The sequence below is a fragment of the Moesziomyces antarcticus genome (genome assembly GCF_000747765.1).
Source record: "Moesziomyces antarcticus DNA, scaffold: scaffold_v10054, strain JCM 10317, whole genome shotgun sequence".
NCBI lineage: Eukaryota > Fungi > Basidiomycota > Ustilaginomycetes > Ustilaginales > Ustilaginaceae > Moesziomyces > Moesziomyces antarcticus.
Genome location: NW_014638956.1, coordinates 1024 through 20802, shown reverse-complemented (window position 1 = coordinate 20802; position 19779 = coordinate 1024). Strand labels below are relative to the sequence as shown.

Here is a 19779-nt window from a genome sequence, read left to right as displayed (position 1 = left end):
GCAGCAGCAGCAGCAGCAGCAGCAGCAGCCGCAGTGACAGTGCGGGCCAGCCGAGCTGAGCAGCCGCCCGCCCATCGATGCGGGGGAAGGCTGGGCCGGGCAGAGCGAGCCGTTGTTGGCCAAGGCGGCGCCTTTGCCCCAACCCGGGCGAATTGGGGGCGGGCGTGAGCGCAGTGTGTATGGCTGCTGCAGCTGAATGCGAAATTTAGTGCGCGCTTTTTAGACTGCCCATCTGCTGCCGCCCTGATTTTAAGCAGCGTGAAAAAAATCCCGGAAACGCAGCGGCGGAATCGGTCTGGAAATGCGGAGACGACCACCAGCCAGCTGAGCTTCTCTCGAGCCGAGCCCAGTCGGCGTTCCCGACCGTCGTCTGCACGGCTGCCTGCCTGCTGCGCTTGGATTGCAAAGCGAGGCGCGAATCATCAATTTCCGCAACAAATCCCACTCTCAGTCCGGGTAGAGCGGATGCAGCCATCCGAAAGCCCATGCAACATCGGCTGCCACCTCCCCACCCCCTTCTTCGTCACAATCACAATCGCAATCACAATCGATCGGTCTACTGCCGACTGAATCTGCCGACCAAGTTCACACGCTGGCATCGATGGTTGTTGTCGAGAGTAATGGCATTTCAGATGCGCTCTCTCAACCCAGACACTCGGCGAGCTGCACCTCGAGCTGCGTGCCGAGCTGCAGATCAAACTTGGCGAAAGTGTCGAGAATCTCGCGCATGGCTGTGGTGAGGGCGGAATGAACGCTGTGGGCGCCGCTGCTGCTCCAGGTCGTGCTGAGTTGTTGCTGGTACTCGCTGCTCGCTGCAGCCTGTGAGTTGGGCTCGGCTTGTTGCTCAGCGAGCTGGTGGTCGATGTCGCGAGCGCGCTGTTCGAGCTCGAGACCCAGGCGGCGGATCTCGGTGTGGAGCTCGACGAGCGCGACGAGCACGCGGCGGATGTCCTTTTGCACGCACCCGTACGCGTCTTCGGCAAGACTGTGGCAGAGGAGTGACTGGAGTGCCACCACGGCTCCGACGGTGCGTATGGCGTCGCGGCCGATGAGAGAGGCTGCGTCAGAGGCGGGCGAGTCGCCCAGAAGCAGTTGGCGTCGACGGGGGCCAAAGAGAACGTGCTTGGCATCTGAGGGCACCAGGCGCCACGCAGTCGAAACTAGCCCATGCAATAGCCGGCTTGCGTTGGCAATGCTCACGACAGCTGGCGCCGGTGGCTTGCCACCAGTAGTCGTAGAGGTAGCGCCGCTCGTCTGCGCGGGTGACGCACTGCTGCTGTGCGTCGACTCTCCCGACGCAAGCTGGTCCCATATCGTCCGTGTCTGCTGCGCGTTTTGCTGTTGCGGTGCTTGCTGTACCGCTGATGCCGGTGCTGGTGGCTTGGCTGCCTCCACCACGCCTCTGCGCGCCACAAACTGCCTCTGTTCCTCGAGCAGCTTCAGACACGTATCCCTGATCTGGATCCACGCGGTGGCGTCCGAGTTGACGTCCCTATACACCGCTGCGCGCACCTCGCCATCCTGGGCACTGAGCCGTGCCAGCTCTGCAAACGCATGGCTGGCGAAAAACACCACGGGCTCTTGGATCCCGTCGACCAGCATCCGCGTCGGGTGGCGCGCGTGCTTGCTGAGCGCCACGAGCGGATGTGTGAGGTACACATCGAGCAGCACGTACGCTGTCTCAACAGCGCATACCGCGGCGACACTGAACAGCGTCGTGCGCACCCCCACCTCGAATGCGCCGAACTCGACGCGGAAGGACGGCACCAGCAAACGGCGCAGCAGGCCGCGGCTACCAACGACCAGCAGCACGCTACTCCACACGCGCACGCGAACCATTGCGTACACTAGCACGCTTGCTGTCGATGCGAGTGTTGCGGCAACCAGTGCGAGAGGCAGGCGCGACGAGGCGAGCGAGACCACGCGGTCTTTGATCGTCACGCGTGCATCCGTCGTGAGCATCTCCGCGTCGAACTTGGGCAACGCCGCGCTATCAGGCGAGGGTAGACATCGGAATACCACCGTATACACTGCACCGAGCAGTGCCGAATGCCCAATCAGGTAGAGGAAGCGTTCGTTGAGGTAGAACGCCTGGTGCGATTCGACCCAGATCTGCGGTGCCCATCCCTGCGTCCTTCCGGCCAACAGCGCCGTATACCCAAGTGCCAGCCCCACAAACGCCGCCGTATGCTGTGTGACCGCCTTTCCCGTTCCCGCATGCGCCAAAGCAGCTGTGAGTTGCGCTGCCCTGGACGATGGTGTTTTGGGGGGTGGTGTCGTGATGCGCCCAAACCCGCGCTTGCGTCGAGCCAACAACGGCAGGATGGCGGTGCCGAACGATGCAGCGCTCACCACCAGCGTCGATGGCGAAACCACCAGCCGCAGCGTACCGAACAGCGCGGCGCTGAGGCAGAGGTGCCAAGTAATGGCGGCTAGGACGAAGGCCCGTGTTTGGCGCGGCTGCAGGGCGAGTTTGACGACATCGCGGTACTTGGTTGGTAGCTGCGCCTGCGGTATCGATGCGAGCGAAGAGGGCATCTCTTAAAGCCCGATACCCCCAAAGTTGTGGGAGGGGCGGGTGGGTTGTCGAGATGACCAGCGGTGAGGTGAAAGTGTTGATGTTTGATGTTGTTCTCTCGCAGCAGCAGCAGCAACGCGCGGTTGGGCGCCTGGCCTTTTCTTTTCTTCTTCGCAATCGCCCGCGGTTGAGAGGTTGTGTGGAGAGAGAGAGGTGCGGCATCGGGGCGATGGGATTTTGACTCGCACGAGTTGTTTCCAAAATGGGCGTCGGCGCTTCTCGTGATCACAGGAGCGCTCCTGGCGTTGCCCATCTTCCGAGAACGCGGGCAGGAAGAAAAAATGCCGCCTCTTCCACATCGCTCACTTTGGAACCTCTCTTTCTCACAGCACATCTTTCACACCACCCCTCCGTCTTTGCGCAATGGTTGGTGCACCTTTGGTTCGTTCGGGCCGTATTGCGACTCGCACTATCCGCACTCTGCCCACCCTCTCTACCGTCTCGACACCATCCACATCCTCGAAGCGTCTGCACACGTGTCCACCCACACCCGAACCGCTCATCGACGGCTGTGCACCTTTCCTCTCCGCATCGACCGTCAAGCAGATCTCGCAAACATGGCAGGCTGGTCTCCTCGACCTCCTCAATCAGGAAGTTCGTGACACCCAATTCGCCTCTTCCTCGATTGTGGAGACTGTGATTGGTCTCGCTCAGAACCGCGAGAAGCTACTGGCTTTCAACTACGCCTCCCAGGCCCTCAACAACGCCTTCTTCCTCTCCTCCATCGCTCCCCAAGACAAACTGCGAAACCCCACCCCGCTGCCAAAATTGGCAACCGCAGTCTCAAAGAGCTTCGGAAGCTTCCCCGAAATGTGCCTCGCTTTCTCCGCCGCTGCGTACGGCATGAGCAGCTCAGGCTGGGTATGGCTCGTCACCGATCAACACAGAAACCTTGGAATCGTCCCAACTTTCGGCGCAGGAACCGTCATCGTCCAGAACAGGATTCAGCAGGGAAAGCACTTTGCCATCCCAAGCGTCAACGACCAACCTACCACCGACGCGGACAGGCCCAACTCCACAGACAGACCCGCCCGCCCCGCAGAAAGCCTCTTCGGAGCGCTGGGTATTGCGGACAAGGTCGGAAAGGAGCTCTACCCGCTTCTCAACATCAGCGTCCACGAGCATGCTTGGCTCGCAGACTACGGCATCATGGGCAAGGAGGAGTACCTCACCCGCTTCTGGAACTGCGTCAACTGGGATAGGGTCGAGGAGAGGTTCGAGTCTTACTGCCCCCAGAGCTCGCGATACCTCTAGAAACGTGCATAGCTCGCCCTTTTCACTGTACACTACCACCACCCGCAATAACAAGATAGCACAACACAAACTTGCACTGACACCGTTACATACATTGCACGCAGCACGCACGAACCTCGCGACATTACAGGGCGCTCTCGACAATGAGCCGCAGCGCCGGCTCCAGACACGTCCAGTGGTCGCCCGCCACTTGGTGCCAAGCGAGGTGGGCCGTGCCCGACCAGAACGTGCGCCACTCGGGCTCGCTCGCCATCACAGGCTTCAACCCCGAGTCATGAGCCGCATTGACCACGATGATCTTTGCTGGCTTTGCGTCGTTCTCGGCAAATGCGAGGCAGCGGTAGCCCGGCAGACTGAGTGCGCATGAGCGGAAGTGCTCGCGCACCGTGGGCGAGGCGATGCGCCCAAGCATCTCGTCAAGCGTGCCCGTCGGAATCGGCTTGATCTGTAGCGGGCTTGGCGTGTCGATGAGGCCGACAAACGCCACCTCGTGGCCGAGCGAGAGGAGGCGCCGACACACCTCGAGCACGACGACACCGCCGATACTCCAGCCGCCGAGTCGGTACGGGCCGTGCGGTTGCGCGCGGCAGAGCATCTCGACATACTGATCCACCAGCTCGCCAACACCTCGACTCCATGCCCCGATGTGGCCCAGATAAGGCGAGTCGAAGCCATAGATGGACAGTCGGCCGCCAGTGTCGACGCGTGGATACATCTGTGATGTCCCGCTCCCGTCGGGAAAGAGGAAGAGGACGTCGCGCCCGTCAAAGTGCTTGAGCGGTGGACCTGCAATGTGACGCGGCTTCGAGGCGTTCGAGCGCTTGCTGGGGTCGGTCAGCTCGTTCATCGGCGAGTCACTACTCGTCTCGCCCTGGAGGCGAGCATTGTGAGCCGCGCTGCCGTTTGCCTTGCTCTCCAATCCCGGAATCGGTTTTGGCTGATTGGTAGAAGATCTGCGGGCGGAGTTCTGCGAAGGGTTGTCGCTCTCGTGGACGTTGGCGCTCGGCTGGGCTTTGACCGCTCGATCCGCCTCGTTGAAGAATGCCTTGCTCGAGAGCTGCACAAGTCTGAGCAGCATGTCGCGTCGGATGCGCTTGAAGACGATATCTTCCATCGAGCCCATGAATCGACCGTCGGGCAGAAAGAAGTAGGCATCGCCCCTCGACAGGTCCTTGTCCCTCTGCATCCTGGCATAGACCCGCACTGAAGTAGCACCGCCGGGCTGCATCTTTCGCAAGCCAGGCAGTGTCACAATGCGGCCGATGCCGTCTGCCATGTATACGTACGGACCTTCAGCGAAGCGGACGTTGCTGATAAAGCCAGTCAGCCCTCCGAGGCTGTCCAACAGCATCGGGCTGCACACGAATCGGCCGTGCGCGGCCTCGTTGTGGTGTCGGACTTCGGAGGTGGCTTCTTCACCGCCTTCGCTAAGCCAGACGGTCTCCATGCCTCTGAATCCACCGAGGTACTTGACGATGGCCTCAAAGTTTCGGTAGACGGTCTTGGTCTTGATGACAGATGACGAGTCGGCTTGAACCTTGGCGGCAGCTGTCTGGATGAGGTGCGCGAGCTTCGTCCAGTCGTGCTGGGCAGCGTCGACGCTGACGATGCGGATCCTGCAAGCGCCGTACTGATGCTTCTGGTGGCGGTGCTCGCTGTGAGAGAAGAACTGCACGATCGAGCCGCCGTGGGACCAGGGATCGCCCTGCAAGCTCACCTCGATGCTCTGCTTCGGGTCACGCTCGTTGAGGTACAGTGACGCGACCATGGAAAGCTCCAACACCTCGATCACCACGTCTTCCTCCTTCTGACCGGCCGGTCGAGCCGCCTTCGCGTCCAAATCCCACCAGTACATGCCGGCTTCCTGCGCAAGCTCGACAAACACGGTCGCCGGAGCCAGCTCCGTGCCGAGAATGATGTGGCCTTTGATCATGTCGCTGAAGGGGCGCTGGTTTGTGCGCGCCAGGAACTGCGCGGAGGGTGGATCGGCCTCGAGCCTGACACACTGCGACAGAAGGGCGTACGATGGCCGAGGCAGTCTCGGTTTCGAGGGAACCTCACGTTTAGTGCTAGTCTCCGCGGCGTCAGGCTGCTTGATGCTCGCTGGGTTGAGACCATCGCGCAGTCCTCGATCCTTGAACGGGATCCAGTGTTCTTCGTAGTCGAACGGATACAGCGGAAGACTTGCGCTCAGGCCCTTGTGACAGAAACGCAGTCCGAGGTCGCCGAAAGCCTTTCCCCAATCGAGGTCGATGCCGCGAGATGCCAACTCCTTGACCAAGCCGAGGATAGATGACCACGACGAGCTTCCCCGGCGGAAAGAGGCCAAGAAGGCTGGTGCATGCTCGGACTCGGCGTAACAGCCCTTGAGCATGGGTATGCAGGTCGGGTGAGGGCCCACTTCGACCCACGTGTCGATCTGAAGCTTGCTCTGAAGGTCCAGGATTGCTTCGCAAAAGCGTACGGGTTGACGCAGATGGCGGACGAGATAGTCGGCAGTGATGCTTGCGTTGCGGCCGTCGATAACCTGGCCGAGGACGTTGGATGCGATGCTGATCTTTGGCTGCGAGAAACGATGACGAGCAGCCACTTCGGCATAGTCCTCCATCAGCGGCTCGACTGCTTTCGAGTGGAATGCGTACGGCACTGGAATCGCCATCGCTTTGATCTTGGGATCCTTGTGCTCGCAGAGTCGCATGAGCGTTTCGATCTCGACCGTGCTGCCCGCGACGACGGTGTCGTTGGGACTGTTCATGCAGGCAATCTCGAGGCTTTCGGATCCAGACTCCTTGAGCAGCTGTGCGACCTGTGCATGATGCACTCGAATGGCCAGCATCGACGTGGCGTTGGGCTGGCAGCGCTCCATCATGAGCAGAGCGCGTCGACCGACGAGATCGATCAAGCTGTGGAGAGAGGGGATGCCCGACATCCACATTGCTGTATACTCTCCGAGCGAGTGTCCCACCAAGCAAGCTGGCTTGAGGCCCCAGTCGAGGAGCAAGGATGCGAGCCCCACTTCGACCGCAGTCAAGGCCAGCTGGTACTGCGCCGGGCTGAAGGCATCGGCTGCGCGCGTCCCCACTGTGGAGTCACGCTGAGCCGATGCCTCGTTGCATCCTGGATGGATGACCGCGACCAAGGCTGGCAGTCCTAGGCTCAGCGCGATGGTGTTGCAAGCGTCGACGTGTCGACGGAAAGTAGGGCTGTGCTCGTAGAGCTCCCGGCCCATGTCCAGATACTGGGCGCCTTGACCACTGAAAGCGATTCCGATGGCCATGTCCTTCACAGATCGGTCGCTGACGCAGATAGATTCCTGGCTGCTGAGGCAAGCCTTTGCTTCGGCAAGGGTGGCGGGTGTACCGATCAGGCGGTAGCGATACATGGCATCGCTGAGGGAAACATTGCTGCAGAATTCGCGCAGGCTGACGTCGCGGTTCTGGTCCAAGAACGCGATCAGCTGCCTCCTATGTGCGTCCAGTGAGAACGGCGTAGCAGCCGTGACGAAGAGCAGATGCTGCTTAACACTCGAGACAGAGTCGTCCGGCATCGCCTCGGCTTCCTTGGACAGGCTCAAGAGGCGCTCGCGGTAACGACTGCCCCGGTCCATGATGATGGAAGAATTGCCGCCCGCTGCCGAAAAGTTGTCGACGAGCGTGAACGTTGAGTTGAGGCGGTCGAGCTTGGTCTCCTCGAGTGGAATGTGCAGCCCGTCGAGGGGCGGAAGCTTGGTGTTGAGCTTTGTGCGGATGCCGATGTGTCGTGGCACCAAATCATGATTGTAGATCTGGATCGTCTTGATCATACTGGTAGCCCCGGAAGCCGCTTCCGAATGCCCGACATTGGCTTTCACCGAGCCAAGCACTAGTGGAGACTCGCCGGGCCTCTTCTTTGCGCCGAACGTCTCGACGATGCCGGTGACCTCTTCTAAGTCGCCACTCTGCGTCCCCGTGCCGTGCATCTCGATGTAGGAATAGTCGCGTGGCAGGGTTCCACTGGCGAGCATGCCGGATTGGTACAGCCTGCACTGAGTCTCTCCGTGAGGATGGGTGATGGAGAAAGACTCGCCCGAGTGGTTCGTCGCAGCCGAGGAGATGACGGCTAGGATAGGATCCTTGTCGCGCACCGCGTCGGTGAGTCGCTTGAGCAGCATGATGGACACTGCATCGGCTCTGGAATAGCCTGAACCGGCATCGTCCAGCGTCATGCATTGAGACGAAGGCGAGAGAAAGAAGCCGCGGTCGAGTCCGATGGTGATCTGCGGCTGTGTGATGATATTGACGCCCCCCGTGACTGCCGCTGACGTCTCGCCGGCGAGCAAGCTACTGCATGCCCCCTCGACTGCGGCCAAGGCAGAGCTGCAAGCAGTGTCATAGGAGCAAGCCTCGCCTCGGAAGCCGAATGTTTCGTTGACTCTGGCCACGAGATGTGCGCGGTGCGTGCTGGGAACAAGGCTGCCGTCAATATCGCGACTGAGATGCTCGCGGTAGTCATCGCTGCAGTAGGCAAAGTGGGAGCTCCACTGCTGCGGGTGCTTTGGCGGATGACGAGGAGAGAAGCCGTAGCCTGCCCTCTGAAGCGCCTCGTGGATGGTCAAGATGGCCAGTCGCTGCTGAGGGTCAAGCTTTGCGCAGTCATCGACCGAGCCGACGCCCTCGAGCAGGCTCTTGTCGAAGAGGCTTGGATCGGAAAGGCAGTTGGCAGTTCGAACGCGCATGACGTTCCGATCGCGATACGAGGCGGAATGGTAGTCTTGATAGCGGTAGAGCCTCTCGGGGATCTGAGAAGGGGGCGAAAGAGAGAAATGGCGGCATGGTGTCAGTCAAGCTTCAAGATTGCCACGGAAACTCCTCGGAAACATGTGGTCATACCTCTTGAAGAGTGTCTTTGCCCTCTTGAAGGAGCCTCCAGAGGTCGTCCGCATCAGAGGCACCAGGCACACGGCAGGACATGCCGACGATGGCGATCTGTTCGCAAGGATTTCCCTTGACTTTGGAGAGGTTGACAGGCTCGTTTCCGAATCGCTGAGAGTCTTTGGGCGAGAGGAGATTGAGCAGCTTGATGTGCTCGTGCGGCATTGCTTGTGACGTGAGATGTCGTGTCACTGCCGAGATGCAAGCGTCGTCGGTGGTGCCACCGACGAGCAGAACATTGACGTTTGGAATGTAGACGCGCGAAAGATTGATGTCGTGTGCAAGTTGCGCTAGGGCACCGTCGGACTGTGCTTGAGAGCGTCCAATGTCAGGCATCCGGAAAAGATCGGCCAGATCGACCTCGATGATGCTCGACGGGTCACCACAAAGGGCCATGCCAGGGCAGAGAGAGACCCCGATACGGCGTTTCTCGATGCAAGCCTGGAGACCATCGTGAATCCGAGTCCACTGAGCCTCGTCCAAGAGCGGCACCTTGGATTTTTCGGTGACGAGAACACCTTGCGACTCGTGCAGGACGCCCGCCTCTGGACCGTGCGGGGAGACGCCGAGGGTAAAGCCGTACAGGGTCTGTTGAATGAGGTTGTTACCCTGACGACACTTGTCCAGGACTGCATGCATCCCATCGCCTCCTCGGACCGTGAGCCTTTCGAGTCTACCATGCGCCTCCTCAAAGCTGCCAGGAGACAGAAACATGTCGATCCAGGTCGCGAGTCGGATCGTCTCGACAGCACGAGCGATGACTTCGAGGGTGGAAGAGGCGTCGGTCGTGTGGAGGATGCGCATCGTCAGAAAGGATTCGGGATCCCACACGGCGGGGAAGTCACCCAACATGGCATCTTTGAAGTCTTGCCTTGCGGCGAGGACCGTGCCGATTTGAGCCAGAGTCGTGAGAGACAGAACGAAGAAGCTGAAGAGGGGGGCAGCGGTGGTCTCGGCGAGCCCTTCGAAGGAAGCCGGTAGAGCAGGTGCACCGGAGCGCTCGAGCTCGAGCGAGTCGGCTGCGGCGCTGGCCTCGCATCGGATGGACTCGTATGCGGTCTCGAGGAAGGAGCGCAGGATGGCATCGTGGAGTGCTCTGTGATACAAGAGGTGAAAAGTGGATGGACGCAAGATCTGCCGATGGGATGCGTACACGAAGACCACCTTGTGATTGTGTTCGAGGTCTTTGTGTGCTTTGTTGAGCGTCATCTTGCGGTTTTCTTGGGCGATGGGATGTGGGAGTGAAGGAGTGCTGGGGGAAATCTGCGCTCCTTGTCGTCTCTACGGGTCCTTTATATGTTCCATGACTTGCGCTTTGGCTGGCCGTCCAGAAGTCCCGGGCTTTCGAGTGCTGTGCGGAACCGCCTTGCTGTTTTCCTCTGTTGGAGAGGCGGCTGCCATCTTCGCAGTGCTCTATCGGTCGACCTGTGTGGGCTGGAAGTGCTCGAGGGGCAATCTGAAGCGATTGCTCCGAAAGAGGCGGAGGCGCTTGAAGTTGAGGTGATTTTCCTGCGGCGTTGCATCGCTTTGGGAACCTCCGTGTGAAGTGTCGGAAGAGCCGCTGTGAGCCATGTCATCCGCCGGACCTTCCACGAGTGATATGATCACGTCGTGCGTACGATTCTTGCGTGACGTTGCGGAGGTTGACAGACTTTGCGCCAGTGTGCGGATCCGACGGAAAGATGGAGCGGGTGATCCGATGGCGTCGGCGCTTTTCCACGTCCACGGCAGCGCTGGGGAGCACTGACCCTGTGTCGAAGTGGTGCTTGTGATCGCAGCTGCATCTGTCGAGACCAAGTGACAGGTAGAGAAAGTCGCGTGACCGGAGAAAGGGGATAGCTACGCCCAAAGGTTCACACGCGTGTCGACGTGGTGTAAAGCCTGTTGGCGCCTGAACGTTGAGGGTGATTCAGAGCATGATTACGCCTTCTCCGCGGCGAAGCCTGCTGTCCACATGGTCTCGTGACTGCGACGAAACCGGACGCCTTTGATGTGACAAGTGGCTAGTCGATGGCGTGCTGGTGTTGCGAAGTGCTTCCGAGCGAGTTACGTGATGCTAATCGAAAGCATGCCGAAGCTAAAGCGCGCAAGCTCAAAGTGCACAAGCTCAAAGTGCGCATGTGGCGATAAGGATAAGCGGGGTCTGCAAGGGCGGCAGTGATACTTTCGAGACGTCCGTGGCTGCAACCGGAGAATGGCGATCGTGGTTGTGACGCAGAGTGAAAGAAGGTTGGCGCCCTGGCCTCCGCAAAAGCGCGTTACGCCGCAAGCTAGAGCCTGATGTCACACCCAGAGCTTGTAGATCAACCCACCTTGGGCCGATTCGCTTTTACGTTGCGCTCTTGCCGGTTCAGGTTTTGGCCAAGCTTCCGGCCTCCTATGTCCTGTGCGAGCTTGATCCGTCCGACCTCCGGAGAAGGCCCTTGAGGTGCTTTTTGCTGAGCCTGGCTGAAGCGAGAATTGAGCCGGCCACCTCTTGCTGCGTGCAGCCCTGTGTCACGGTGGAATGTGAAAACTTCCGGGCTGGTGCACAGTATTTGCTGAAGATTCAAGACGACATGGGACGCCGCTAGCCATGTGTCGACGCCTCGAAGCTACATAAGCGACATGATGTCCAGCACCGCACGTCCAAGGATGACTTCATCCGCCGAGGGCCTGGCCACGATCATAGCGGAAGCATGCCGCTGCGCAGGTTTCGACTGTTGGCCTTGCACGGCAAAGGAACATCGGCACGAATCATGAAGACGCAGATCAAGCCGATCGTCGACGCGCTTGGCGAGCTGGTCGAGGTGGAGTATTTGGAGGGCGGTGAGCGATGTGCGCCACACCAAGGTGAGTCGGCGGCATTGGTCGTCGTCGCTCAAGCTGTCTACTGATGACCGGTTGGCTGCTCTGATCAGGCATCGAAAGCATCTTTCCGGGCCAAGCGTACTTTTCGTGGTACGAGCAGCCGACGCGCGCTGCATTGCAGGCGGCGCACATCAGGGTGGCAGCCAAATTGGACGCTTCGGGTTGCTGCTATAGGAAGCAGAGTGATGGCTCGCAGCAGCTCCGTGCAGCCATAGCGTTGGAAAACGAAATAAGCATCGATCCTTTGGCGATGCATCCAGCGTTGACCGACACGGCAAGCACGGGCGCACTGCCTGCTCTGACGCCCAGCTATGGAGGCACGGACTCGGATGCGAGCACGGCCGGACCAACGACACCTCTGGAAGAGCATCGATGCGCATTCGACGGGGTGATCTGCTTCTCGCAGGGATGTGCGGTGTCGACAGGCATGCTACTGGAGCTGAGGGCACATGTGGGAGCTGGACTGGACGAGCTTCCGGTGCGACTGGTGATTCTCATCTGTGGCGGACGACCGTTTGAGAGCGGAGGAGGGCTGCAGCGCGTGGACACGAGGGGAGTTGCGCCGCTCGAGATCAAGAGCGTACATGTGCATGGCCGACACGATACGAATCTAGCGGAATCGCGACAGCTGGCATCGCTGTACGACGACCGGGACAAGCAGGTGATCGAGCTCGACATTGGACACTGCCCACCGCGGCGAACCTCGGAGGTGAGCGTGGTGGCGGCGGCCATACGCAGCGCACTTGTGACTCTGGACTGAAGAAGAATGCCGGCAGGTGGCGGGCATCGTCAAGATCCAGGAACGGCGGTGTATTTGACCTGCCGATGAACGACCTGTGAGAGCAGCATGTGTGGAAAGATGCTTTCGCCAGGGTCCAGCGCGGGCAAGGCGGGAGTCGAGCTGAGACGCGCGAGGTGTGGCCCACGTGGCGGGCGGGCGGGCGGACTACGGTAGCGGCAGAGTCAGCCTACAGTCCAAGAAATTCGAAGCTCGACAGTCACAGTCGGGGGAATTGGGCGCGTGGCGAGGTGTGCATCTGGAGCTGCATCTGGAAAGTGAGACTGCGAGGCACAGCCACGCCACGCCACGCTACTGTACTGTACGCTGCAGAGCGAGCAGCAGCAGCAGATTGGTCGAGCGGGGCCATGATTGGTGGATGGCAGCTTGCATCAGGCTAGGCCTCTGCATTGGATGGGAAAAGCGAGCGTGGCCTCAATGCGCCGGTCAACCTGCTGCACCCCGTTCCATTCGAGCAGCTCAAGCAGATCCAGCAGCCCAAGCAGCTCGTGGTGATTTCAAGACGAGCTGAGCAACGCGGCATCGCTCCGAAAGCAAACGGCAACGACAATGGCCGTCGGGCGTGGAACAGCCGACGGGATGAGATGCACAAAAAGGTCGCCTGCCGGGCCAACCGTCGAGGCCCCACCTCCGAAGTGTGCATGCATCAAAAGTCGAGCGCCGGACGTCCCGATGCCGTGTCTCACGAAAAAAATGCGAGAGTGCCCGTGGTCAGAGATTCGTTGGCGTGGGGGTCGTGGGTGCGGAACGTAAGAAAAAGTGTGATTGGAGCGCCCCTCTTTTTTCTTTGTCTCCTTTTCTTTGGCCAAATTTAGGAGTTGCCGGCAGAAGATGCGCCACCTCTGTCTGGGAGCGCAAAGCCAAGCGCAGAGAGAGGAGGCGGGTGTGTGAATTTGAAGATGATTTTAGATTGCGCCCAAGCCAGGTTGGGTCGGCAGCGCAGCGCAGTGCAGTGCAGTGCRGTGCAGCTCAACGCAGTGTGCAGCTCAGCTTGGACCAACACCCGCCGCCGCCGTTGGTGGTTCTGTCGGCCTCGTCACATTTCCAACGCACGAACCTCTCTCGCTCTCCCCCACTAAGCTATCGGCTTGGCCGTCATCCTCCTCGTCATCCGCAAACTTCATCTCTACGCCCGGCTCACTCCCACTCCCACCTCCGAATCACCCGGCCTGCTCTTCAGCACCGCTTCCGTCTCGTCTTTTCTCGTTTCGTCTCGCCTTGCTGCGGCCCCCGTCTTCCGAAGCGTCCAGCAACGACGACCTTCGCCACATAGAATCGTAACAGCGTCCACCCGTCCCCATCATCGCAATCCTTGCATCTCAGACCACTTCGTTCCGTTGGCCGCCGCCGCCGCCGCCGCCGCCGCCAGTATACCTCTCGCTCCGTCCTGTCCCGAAATCGGCAGCCTTCTTCTGCATCACTGCTCCTGCATCAACTTGGGAAATCGCTCGGTTTCATCTGCCTGCCGCATCCCCGCTTGCACCTGCTGCCTCGGACCACAGCTTCGAAGCCACAAAGCTTGCATCTAGCTTGATCTCGACGCATCCCATGTGCGCTGCCTGCTGAAGCCATCGCCGCACCCTCCGCTCCACGCAGCCAAGGCAGCTCTCGCAAGCAAAGCTCGGATCATCAGCACTCGATTCGCTTGTCACTGCGCCCTAGCTCAGCGTCGTGCCCCACACAGCCATCGTCATGACGGGTACAGAACGTCGCAGCCGTCCGGGCAACCTCGCCAACATGCCTCCGCGCACTCCCATCACACGCACCCCTTCCCCCACCAAGAAGCCGTACCCACCTTCCTCGGCCGCCAACAACCTCAGCAGCCGCTCCACGCTCGCACAGAGGTCCCACCAGCATCCGCACTTTGACACGCCCAACTTCTCCATCAACGCTCACTTTGCCGAAGCTTTCGGTGCGACTCCCAACTACGAGCTTCCGGCCGACGGCCTCTTCCACGCAGACGATGCCGCCGCAGCCGCAGCCGCCGCCTCCTCTTCCGCCACTTCCGCCAACTCCTACTGGCTCACAGAACACCGCTCCCAGTCCGTTCCACCAAGGATAGCTGCAGAGAGCGCAAACTCAAACTCCCGCTCCAACAACCTCCGCCGCGCAATGCCCACCATCGATACCAGCGCAAGGCCACTCTCAAGGCGAGAGTCCCTCATGGACGAGGCAGAGAAGCGTCCCACCAGCCCTCACATCACCTCGGCCACTCCCACAAGCGCACGCCATCACCACCTTCCCTTCTCCTCCACCTCCAACCAGCCATCGTCCGCTGGCCATCATTCCTCGTCCCGCCCCGGCTCGTTTCATGAGCATGACTCGCAGCGCATCCGTCAGAACAAAAGCCCCGCCGTACACCGCGTGGCCTCGCCCTCCCTCCTCAACTCTGGCATCGGCCGTGCCGCCGTCTCGGCTGCACAGTCCATCATGGATGCCATGGCCGGTCGCTCCTCCCCAGCATCCACGCGCAACAAGCACGTCGCCCACTCGGACGATCACGACAGCCTCAGCGACGACGAGGCCGGCAAGGGTCACGGTCGCAAAGCCATCCCGCCCGTCGCAAATCGCTTCACCCCTTCGCTCTCCCACCCGCGCAATCATGCCCACTTTCACGAGAAGCAACCCTCACCCGCCGCTTTCGACCATGCTCACCACGCTGCCCAGGGCGTCAGCGCCGACATTGCTTGGCATGCCGGCATCTCGGAATCGCGAAGAGCGACCCCAGCCGCCTACCGGCCCCGTCCCGCCACGCCCTCCCGGCGGCGCGCCAGTCAGCATCAGGACCGCCAACCCACCGCCGACGACAGCACCGACATGCATCTGCCTGACAGCCTCAAGTCCACCCACTCCTCCATCCACATTGGCTCGCCCATCGTCGTCCCGCAAGCACGCCGCGGCGCCGTCCGACTCCAACCGCGGCGCAGGCGAAGAGTCGCACGCCCCATCAAGCCCAAACGCACCTGGCGCCAAAGCGTCTTGGTCTGGCTCGCCACGCTCGTCCACTTTGTACGCTTGCTCGCCTCGCCCGCCGAGGCGCTGCGTCGCTTCAAAGAGTACTGCACCGACACGCGCATCTCCATCGACGATGCCTTCCGCCACCCGCACACGGGCATGCGCAGCTACTACCCGCCCTGGCTCCAGGCGTACGTGCCGCTGCTCATCTGGCTCGCCATCAGCCTCACCAGCACCGCGCTCGTCATCACCTTCCACACCCAGGTCTTTGTCGGCCTCGACCACATGGCCGCCTACCTCCAGGGCCTCGGCCTGCGCGGCAAGTTGATGCTCGGCTCGCTCATCTTCCTCACCACCTTTCCGCCACTGCCGCTCTACTCGACGCTCATCATGCTCTGCGGATTCACTTTCGGCCTCTGGCAGGGCTTCATCATCAGCTACATTGCGGCGCTGTCCGGCGCCATCGTGGTGTTTGTGCTCAGCCGCTCACTGCTGCGCGAATGGATGGTGGGCCTGCTCAACAAGAGCGGCGGCCTCAAAAAGGTGGTGCGCGCCATCGAGAAGCAGCCCAAGCTGCTCTTCCTCGTGCGTCTGGCGCCGTATCCGTACAACCTGATGAACACGCTGCTCGCCAGCTCGCCCACGCTCACCATGCGCACCTACGTCACGTGCACCGCGCTCGCGCTGCCCAAGCTGCTCATCCACACGGGGCTCGGCACATCCATCAAGAACTTTGCCGCCTACAACGGCGCCGCCGAAGGCGTCAGCAAGGAGGAGGCGGCAGCTTCGCAGACGGCCGAAAACGTCAAAAAGTGGGCGGGCCTCGTGGGCATTGGGCTGTGCATCGGCATCATGGTCTACTTACTGTCGGTAGCGCGGCGTGCGGTGGACGAGCTGGACGACGAGGCGGACGACGGATACGACGATGTGCTGCTCGACGAAGAAGGTGAAGAGCTGCTCTCGTCGGACCTGGACGACGAGGACGGTGACGAAGGCGACGAGGTTGACGATGGACGCGACCGCGGCGCCGGCGTCGACATGCGCGAGCGAGCGGGTCCGTCGACGCTTGGATTCCGCAACGGCTACGCGCCCATCACCTCGTCGCCCGAAGAGCGGCTGCGACAGAGCATGCGCCAGCCGCAGCCCATGCCCGGTCCCTTGGTGCTGCCCGGATCGAGCTACGAACGAGCGTCTGGCTCGGGCTCGTTTGACGGCAGAGTGTCGCTCAGCGGCAGCGGCTCGGTGGGAGCGCCCTCGATCGATCTGGCCGACAAGATCGCCGAGATGGAGGCGCATGCTGAGAATATGACGTTCGAGTCGCCGCTGCACAACGGCGCCGAGATGCACTCGGCCTCGCCGCGGTGGTCGCCCTTGGTGGCTAATCTAGAGGAGAGCGCCCAGCAGGCGCCTGCGTTGCTGCTCGATGGCCAGGCGCCTGAGTTCACACAGCAACACGCGCCGCATGGCAGGACATGGGAGTGATCTTTGCAGCGCGTAGCACCTTGCATCTTGGAGAGTCGCCTCTCGCGCCCAGTTCCGGTCGATGTAGTCTCGCACGCTTGGATCCCTCGACAGAGCCGACGCTAAACCAGTAAGCCGCCTGGATGGCCGCTGCCGCTCGCCGAACTGCCCGAGCTGCCGAACGAAGGGTATATGCGCTGTAGTCCAAAGAACCACTCTAATCAATCGCAGTGCATCAGCTGCATGGACACTCTTTCTCGTCGTGATTGTGAATGGTGAGGGTGGACTGTGCGTTGAGTGAGAAGAAAAATTGCGCTGGCTGGGCTGGCTGGGCTGGCTGGCTGGCTTGAAAAATTCCGCCATATCCGAGCGTGCGGCGCGCATTGACACTGTCTGGCTGACCACCATCACCTCTGCACACCGTCCTCACGAGGTCGACACTACTCTCAGCGACGTGCACTTGGACTTGGCTGGGACTGTTTTGCTTGACTGCATGCTCTCGCTGTCATCGACGTCTTTGCGAACGCTACGATCTCTGACGTGCTTCCGTGCGCACGTGCCCGTTTTTAGACCCAACACGCTCGCATCCACGGCGCAACTAGCTCCAGCCTCTCGATCAGCTTATCTGCATTCAAAGAGCATCATCATGGCCGAAGCAACGACCAACAAGAGGTCCAAGATGGATCCCAATGGTGAGTTGTGAAGCGCAGAAGAGGTCAAGGTTCTGCAGGCGGTGGGGAGCGGGAAATTTTGGAAGTTGGTCTCTGCGCAGGGGAAGGGCGATTTTTTTGCGCACGAGCCGCGAGGGAAAAGATGGAAAAAGAGTTTTCGGCGCGGATCGAAGTTGCTTTTCTTCCACCATCTTTCTTCGACTGACTCATTCCTCTGGACTGGCAAACGACGATGACAGAGCACATTATCACGCACTCGGGCACGTTCCACGCGGACGAGGCGCTTGCGGTCAACCTTCTGCGCAAGCTGCCGCGCTTTGCCTCTGCGCCGCTCACGCGCACGCGCGACGCCGCCACGATCGACAAGGGCACCATCGTCGTCGACGTCGGCGCGACGTACGATGCCGCCACGCACAGGTACGACCACCACCAGCGCGGCTTCGAAGAGGTCTTCGACGACAAGCACGCCACGAAGCTGTCGAGCGCCGGACTGGTGTGGAAGCACTTTGGGCGCGAGATCGTCGCGGCGCATCTGAAGCTCGGCGACAAGGACAAGGAGGTGGTGGAGCTGCTGTACAACAAGCTGTACGACGACTTTGTCGAGGCGATCGATGGGATCGACAACGGCATCGCGCAGTATCCGAACGAGCTCAAGCCCAAGTACAAGAGCCGCACGGATCTGTCGGCGCGCGTGGGGTATCTCAACCCGCGCTGGAACGAAAAGTCGAGCGATGCCGAGCTGGACAAGCGCTTTGAGCAGGCCAGTGCCATGGCGGGCAAGGAGTTTTTCGATCGACTCGACTACACGTTCAACGCTTGGCTGCCTGCACGTCAGATCGTGGTGGATGCGCTGGCGAAGCGTACGCACCCGCAGCTGCTGGTGTTTGACGAGTTTGCCAGCTGGAAGGACCACCTGTTTACACTCGAGCACGAGCTGGCCATCGCGCCCACGGAGCGCGCGATCTATGTGGTGTACCCGGACGAGTCGGGCAAGTGGCGCGTGCAGGCGGTGCCCGTAAGCGCCGAGAGCTTTATCTCTCGCAAGGCTCTGCCCGAACCGTGGCGGGGGATTCGGGACGAAGCGCTGTCGCAGCTCACCGGCATCCCCGGGTGTATCTTTGTGCACCAGAGTGGGTTCATCGGTGGCAATGCCACACGCGAAGGAGCGCTCAAGATGGCCAGTGATGCACTGGCGCACACGGGGGTAGAGTTTATCCACTCTGCGCCTGTGGCTGGTGATGCGGATGGGCATAGTCACTCGCATGCGGGTGGGGACCATGGGCATACGCACGATATCATGGAGCATCCGGGCAAGTTCAATGACCGGGAGCTGCCGAACTACGAGGCGCGCAACTGGAGCGAGCGAGCGTTCACCGTGGGGATTGGAGGACCGGTGGGGTCGGGTAAGACGGCGCTGCTGTTGTCGCTGTGTCGTAAGCTGCGCGAGAAGTTGAACCTTGGCGTTGTTACGAACGACATCTTTACGCGCGAGGATCAGGAGTTTCTGCGACGTCATGCTGCTCTCACGCCCGAGACACGAATTCGGGCTATTGAGACGGGAGGATGTCCGCACGCGGCGATTCGCGAGGATATCAGTGCGAACCTGGACGCGCTCGAGCAGCTGCAGGCGCAGTTCTCCACGCAGCTGCTCTTCGTCGAGAGCGGTGGTGATAACCTGGCAGCAGCGTACTCGGTGGAGCTGGCGGATTTCCACGTGTACGTAATCGATGTGGCGGGAGGCGACAAGGTGCCTCGTAAAGGTGGACCGAGCATTACGCAGAGCGATGTGCTGGTGATCAACAAGATCGACCTGGCCGATCAGGTGGGTGCCGACCTGGGCGTCATGAAGCGCGATGCCGAGAGGGTGCGCGATGGCGGACCCACCGTGTTTAGCTCGGTCAAGCTCGATCAGGGCGTGGATGCGGTGGTGGAGATGATCCTTGCTGCGCGTCGAATCGCCGGTGCCGACAAGGCTGGCCAGCCCATCGCCTAAAGCCCCCCCCCCCTCCCCCCTTTCACTCACTCCACACCCTTTCAATGCCACTCGATCTCAATGAACAAGACCATGAAGAACAGAATCAAGGAGGACGAACATTGCCAAAGTGTGTATGGGGGGATTGGGTTTAGAGTTTGGACTGCGGGGAGGAGTCGGCGTCGATGATGTCGAGGGCGAGTTGGGCGCAGAGGGGAAACTTGGCGCCGTACACCTTGGCCTGGGCGGACGAGGCTTGGCCCTGGGCATTGCGTGCTGCGATGCCCTGGCTGATGACGGCGAGTCGGAACCACGCCCACGCCTTGGCG

The 19779-nt window shown here is 60.9% G+C and overlaps 5 protein-coding genes across 5 annotated transcripts, besides 1 other annotated feature; 3 read left to right on the top strand and 2 right to left on the bottom strand.

Annotated features, from left to right (window-relative positions):
* Positions 1 to 642: 642 nt before the first annotated feature.
* On the bottom strand, positions 643 to 2538 carry PAN0_054c6472 (uncharacterized protein; the record flags this gene model as incomplete). Its single annotated transcript, XM_014798085.1, has 1 exon — positions 643 to 2538. One exon carries the CDS (start codon positions 2536 to 2538, stop codon positions 643 to 645), a length of 1896 nt encoding a protein of 631 aa, XP_014653571.1.
* Positions 2539 to 2941: 403 nt separating this feature from the next.
* PAN0_054d6471 (manganese and iron superoxide dismutase) lies at positions 2942 to 3832 on the top strand (the record flags this gene model as incomplete). Its single annotated transcript, XM_014798084.1, has 1 exon — positions 2942 to 3832. One exon carries the CDS (start codon positions 2942 to 2944, stop codon positions 3830 to 3832), a length of 891 nt encoding a protein of 296 aa, XP_014653570.1.
* A 124-nt stretch (positions 3833 to 3956) lies between these two features.
* PAN0_054c6470 (polyketide synthase protein) lies at positions 3957 to 9951 on the bottom strand (the record flags this gene model as incomplete). The annotated part of the gene is made up of 2 exons (XM_014798083.1): positions 3957 to 8609; positions 8701 to 9951. 2 exons carry the CDS (start codon positions 9949 to 9951, stop codon positions 3957 to 3959), a joined length of 5904 nt encoding a protein of 1967 aa, XP_014653569.1.
* A 1469-nt stretch (positions 9952 to 11420) lies between these two features.
* Positions 11421 to 13957, top strand: PAN0_054d6469 (uncharacterized protein; the record flags this gene model as incomplete). The annotated part of the gene is made up of 6 exons (XM_014798082.1): positions 11421 to 11574; positions 11643 to 12301; positions 12369 to 12400; positions 12795 to 13057; positions 13472 to 13623; positions 13676 to 13957. The coding sequence occupies 6 exons, from the start codon at positions 11421 to 11423 to the stop codon at positions 13955 to 13957; spliced, it is 1542 nt and encodes a 513-aa protein (XP_014653568.1).
* Positions 13958 to 14083: 126 nt separating this feature from the next.
* On the top strand, positions 14084 to 19471 carry PAN0_054d6468 (GAMM1 protein; the record flags this gene model as incomplete). The annotated part of the gene is made up of 4 exons (XM_014798081.1): positions 14084 to 16824; positions 16896 to 16937; positions 17378 to 17499; positions 17718 to 19471. 4 exons carry the CDS (start codon positions 14084 to 14086, stop codon positions 19469 to 19471), a joined length of 4659 nt encoding a protein of 1552 aa, XP_014653567.1.
* Positions 19472 to 19601: 130 nt separating this feature from the next.
* Positions 19602 to 19779: part of a sequence feature (In-frame stop codon was detected at splice-junction site;~hypothetical protein) that runs on past the window's edge.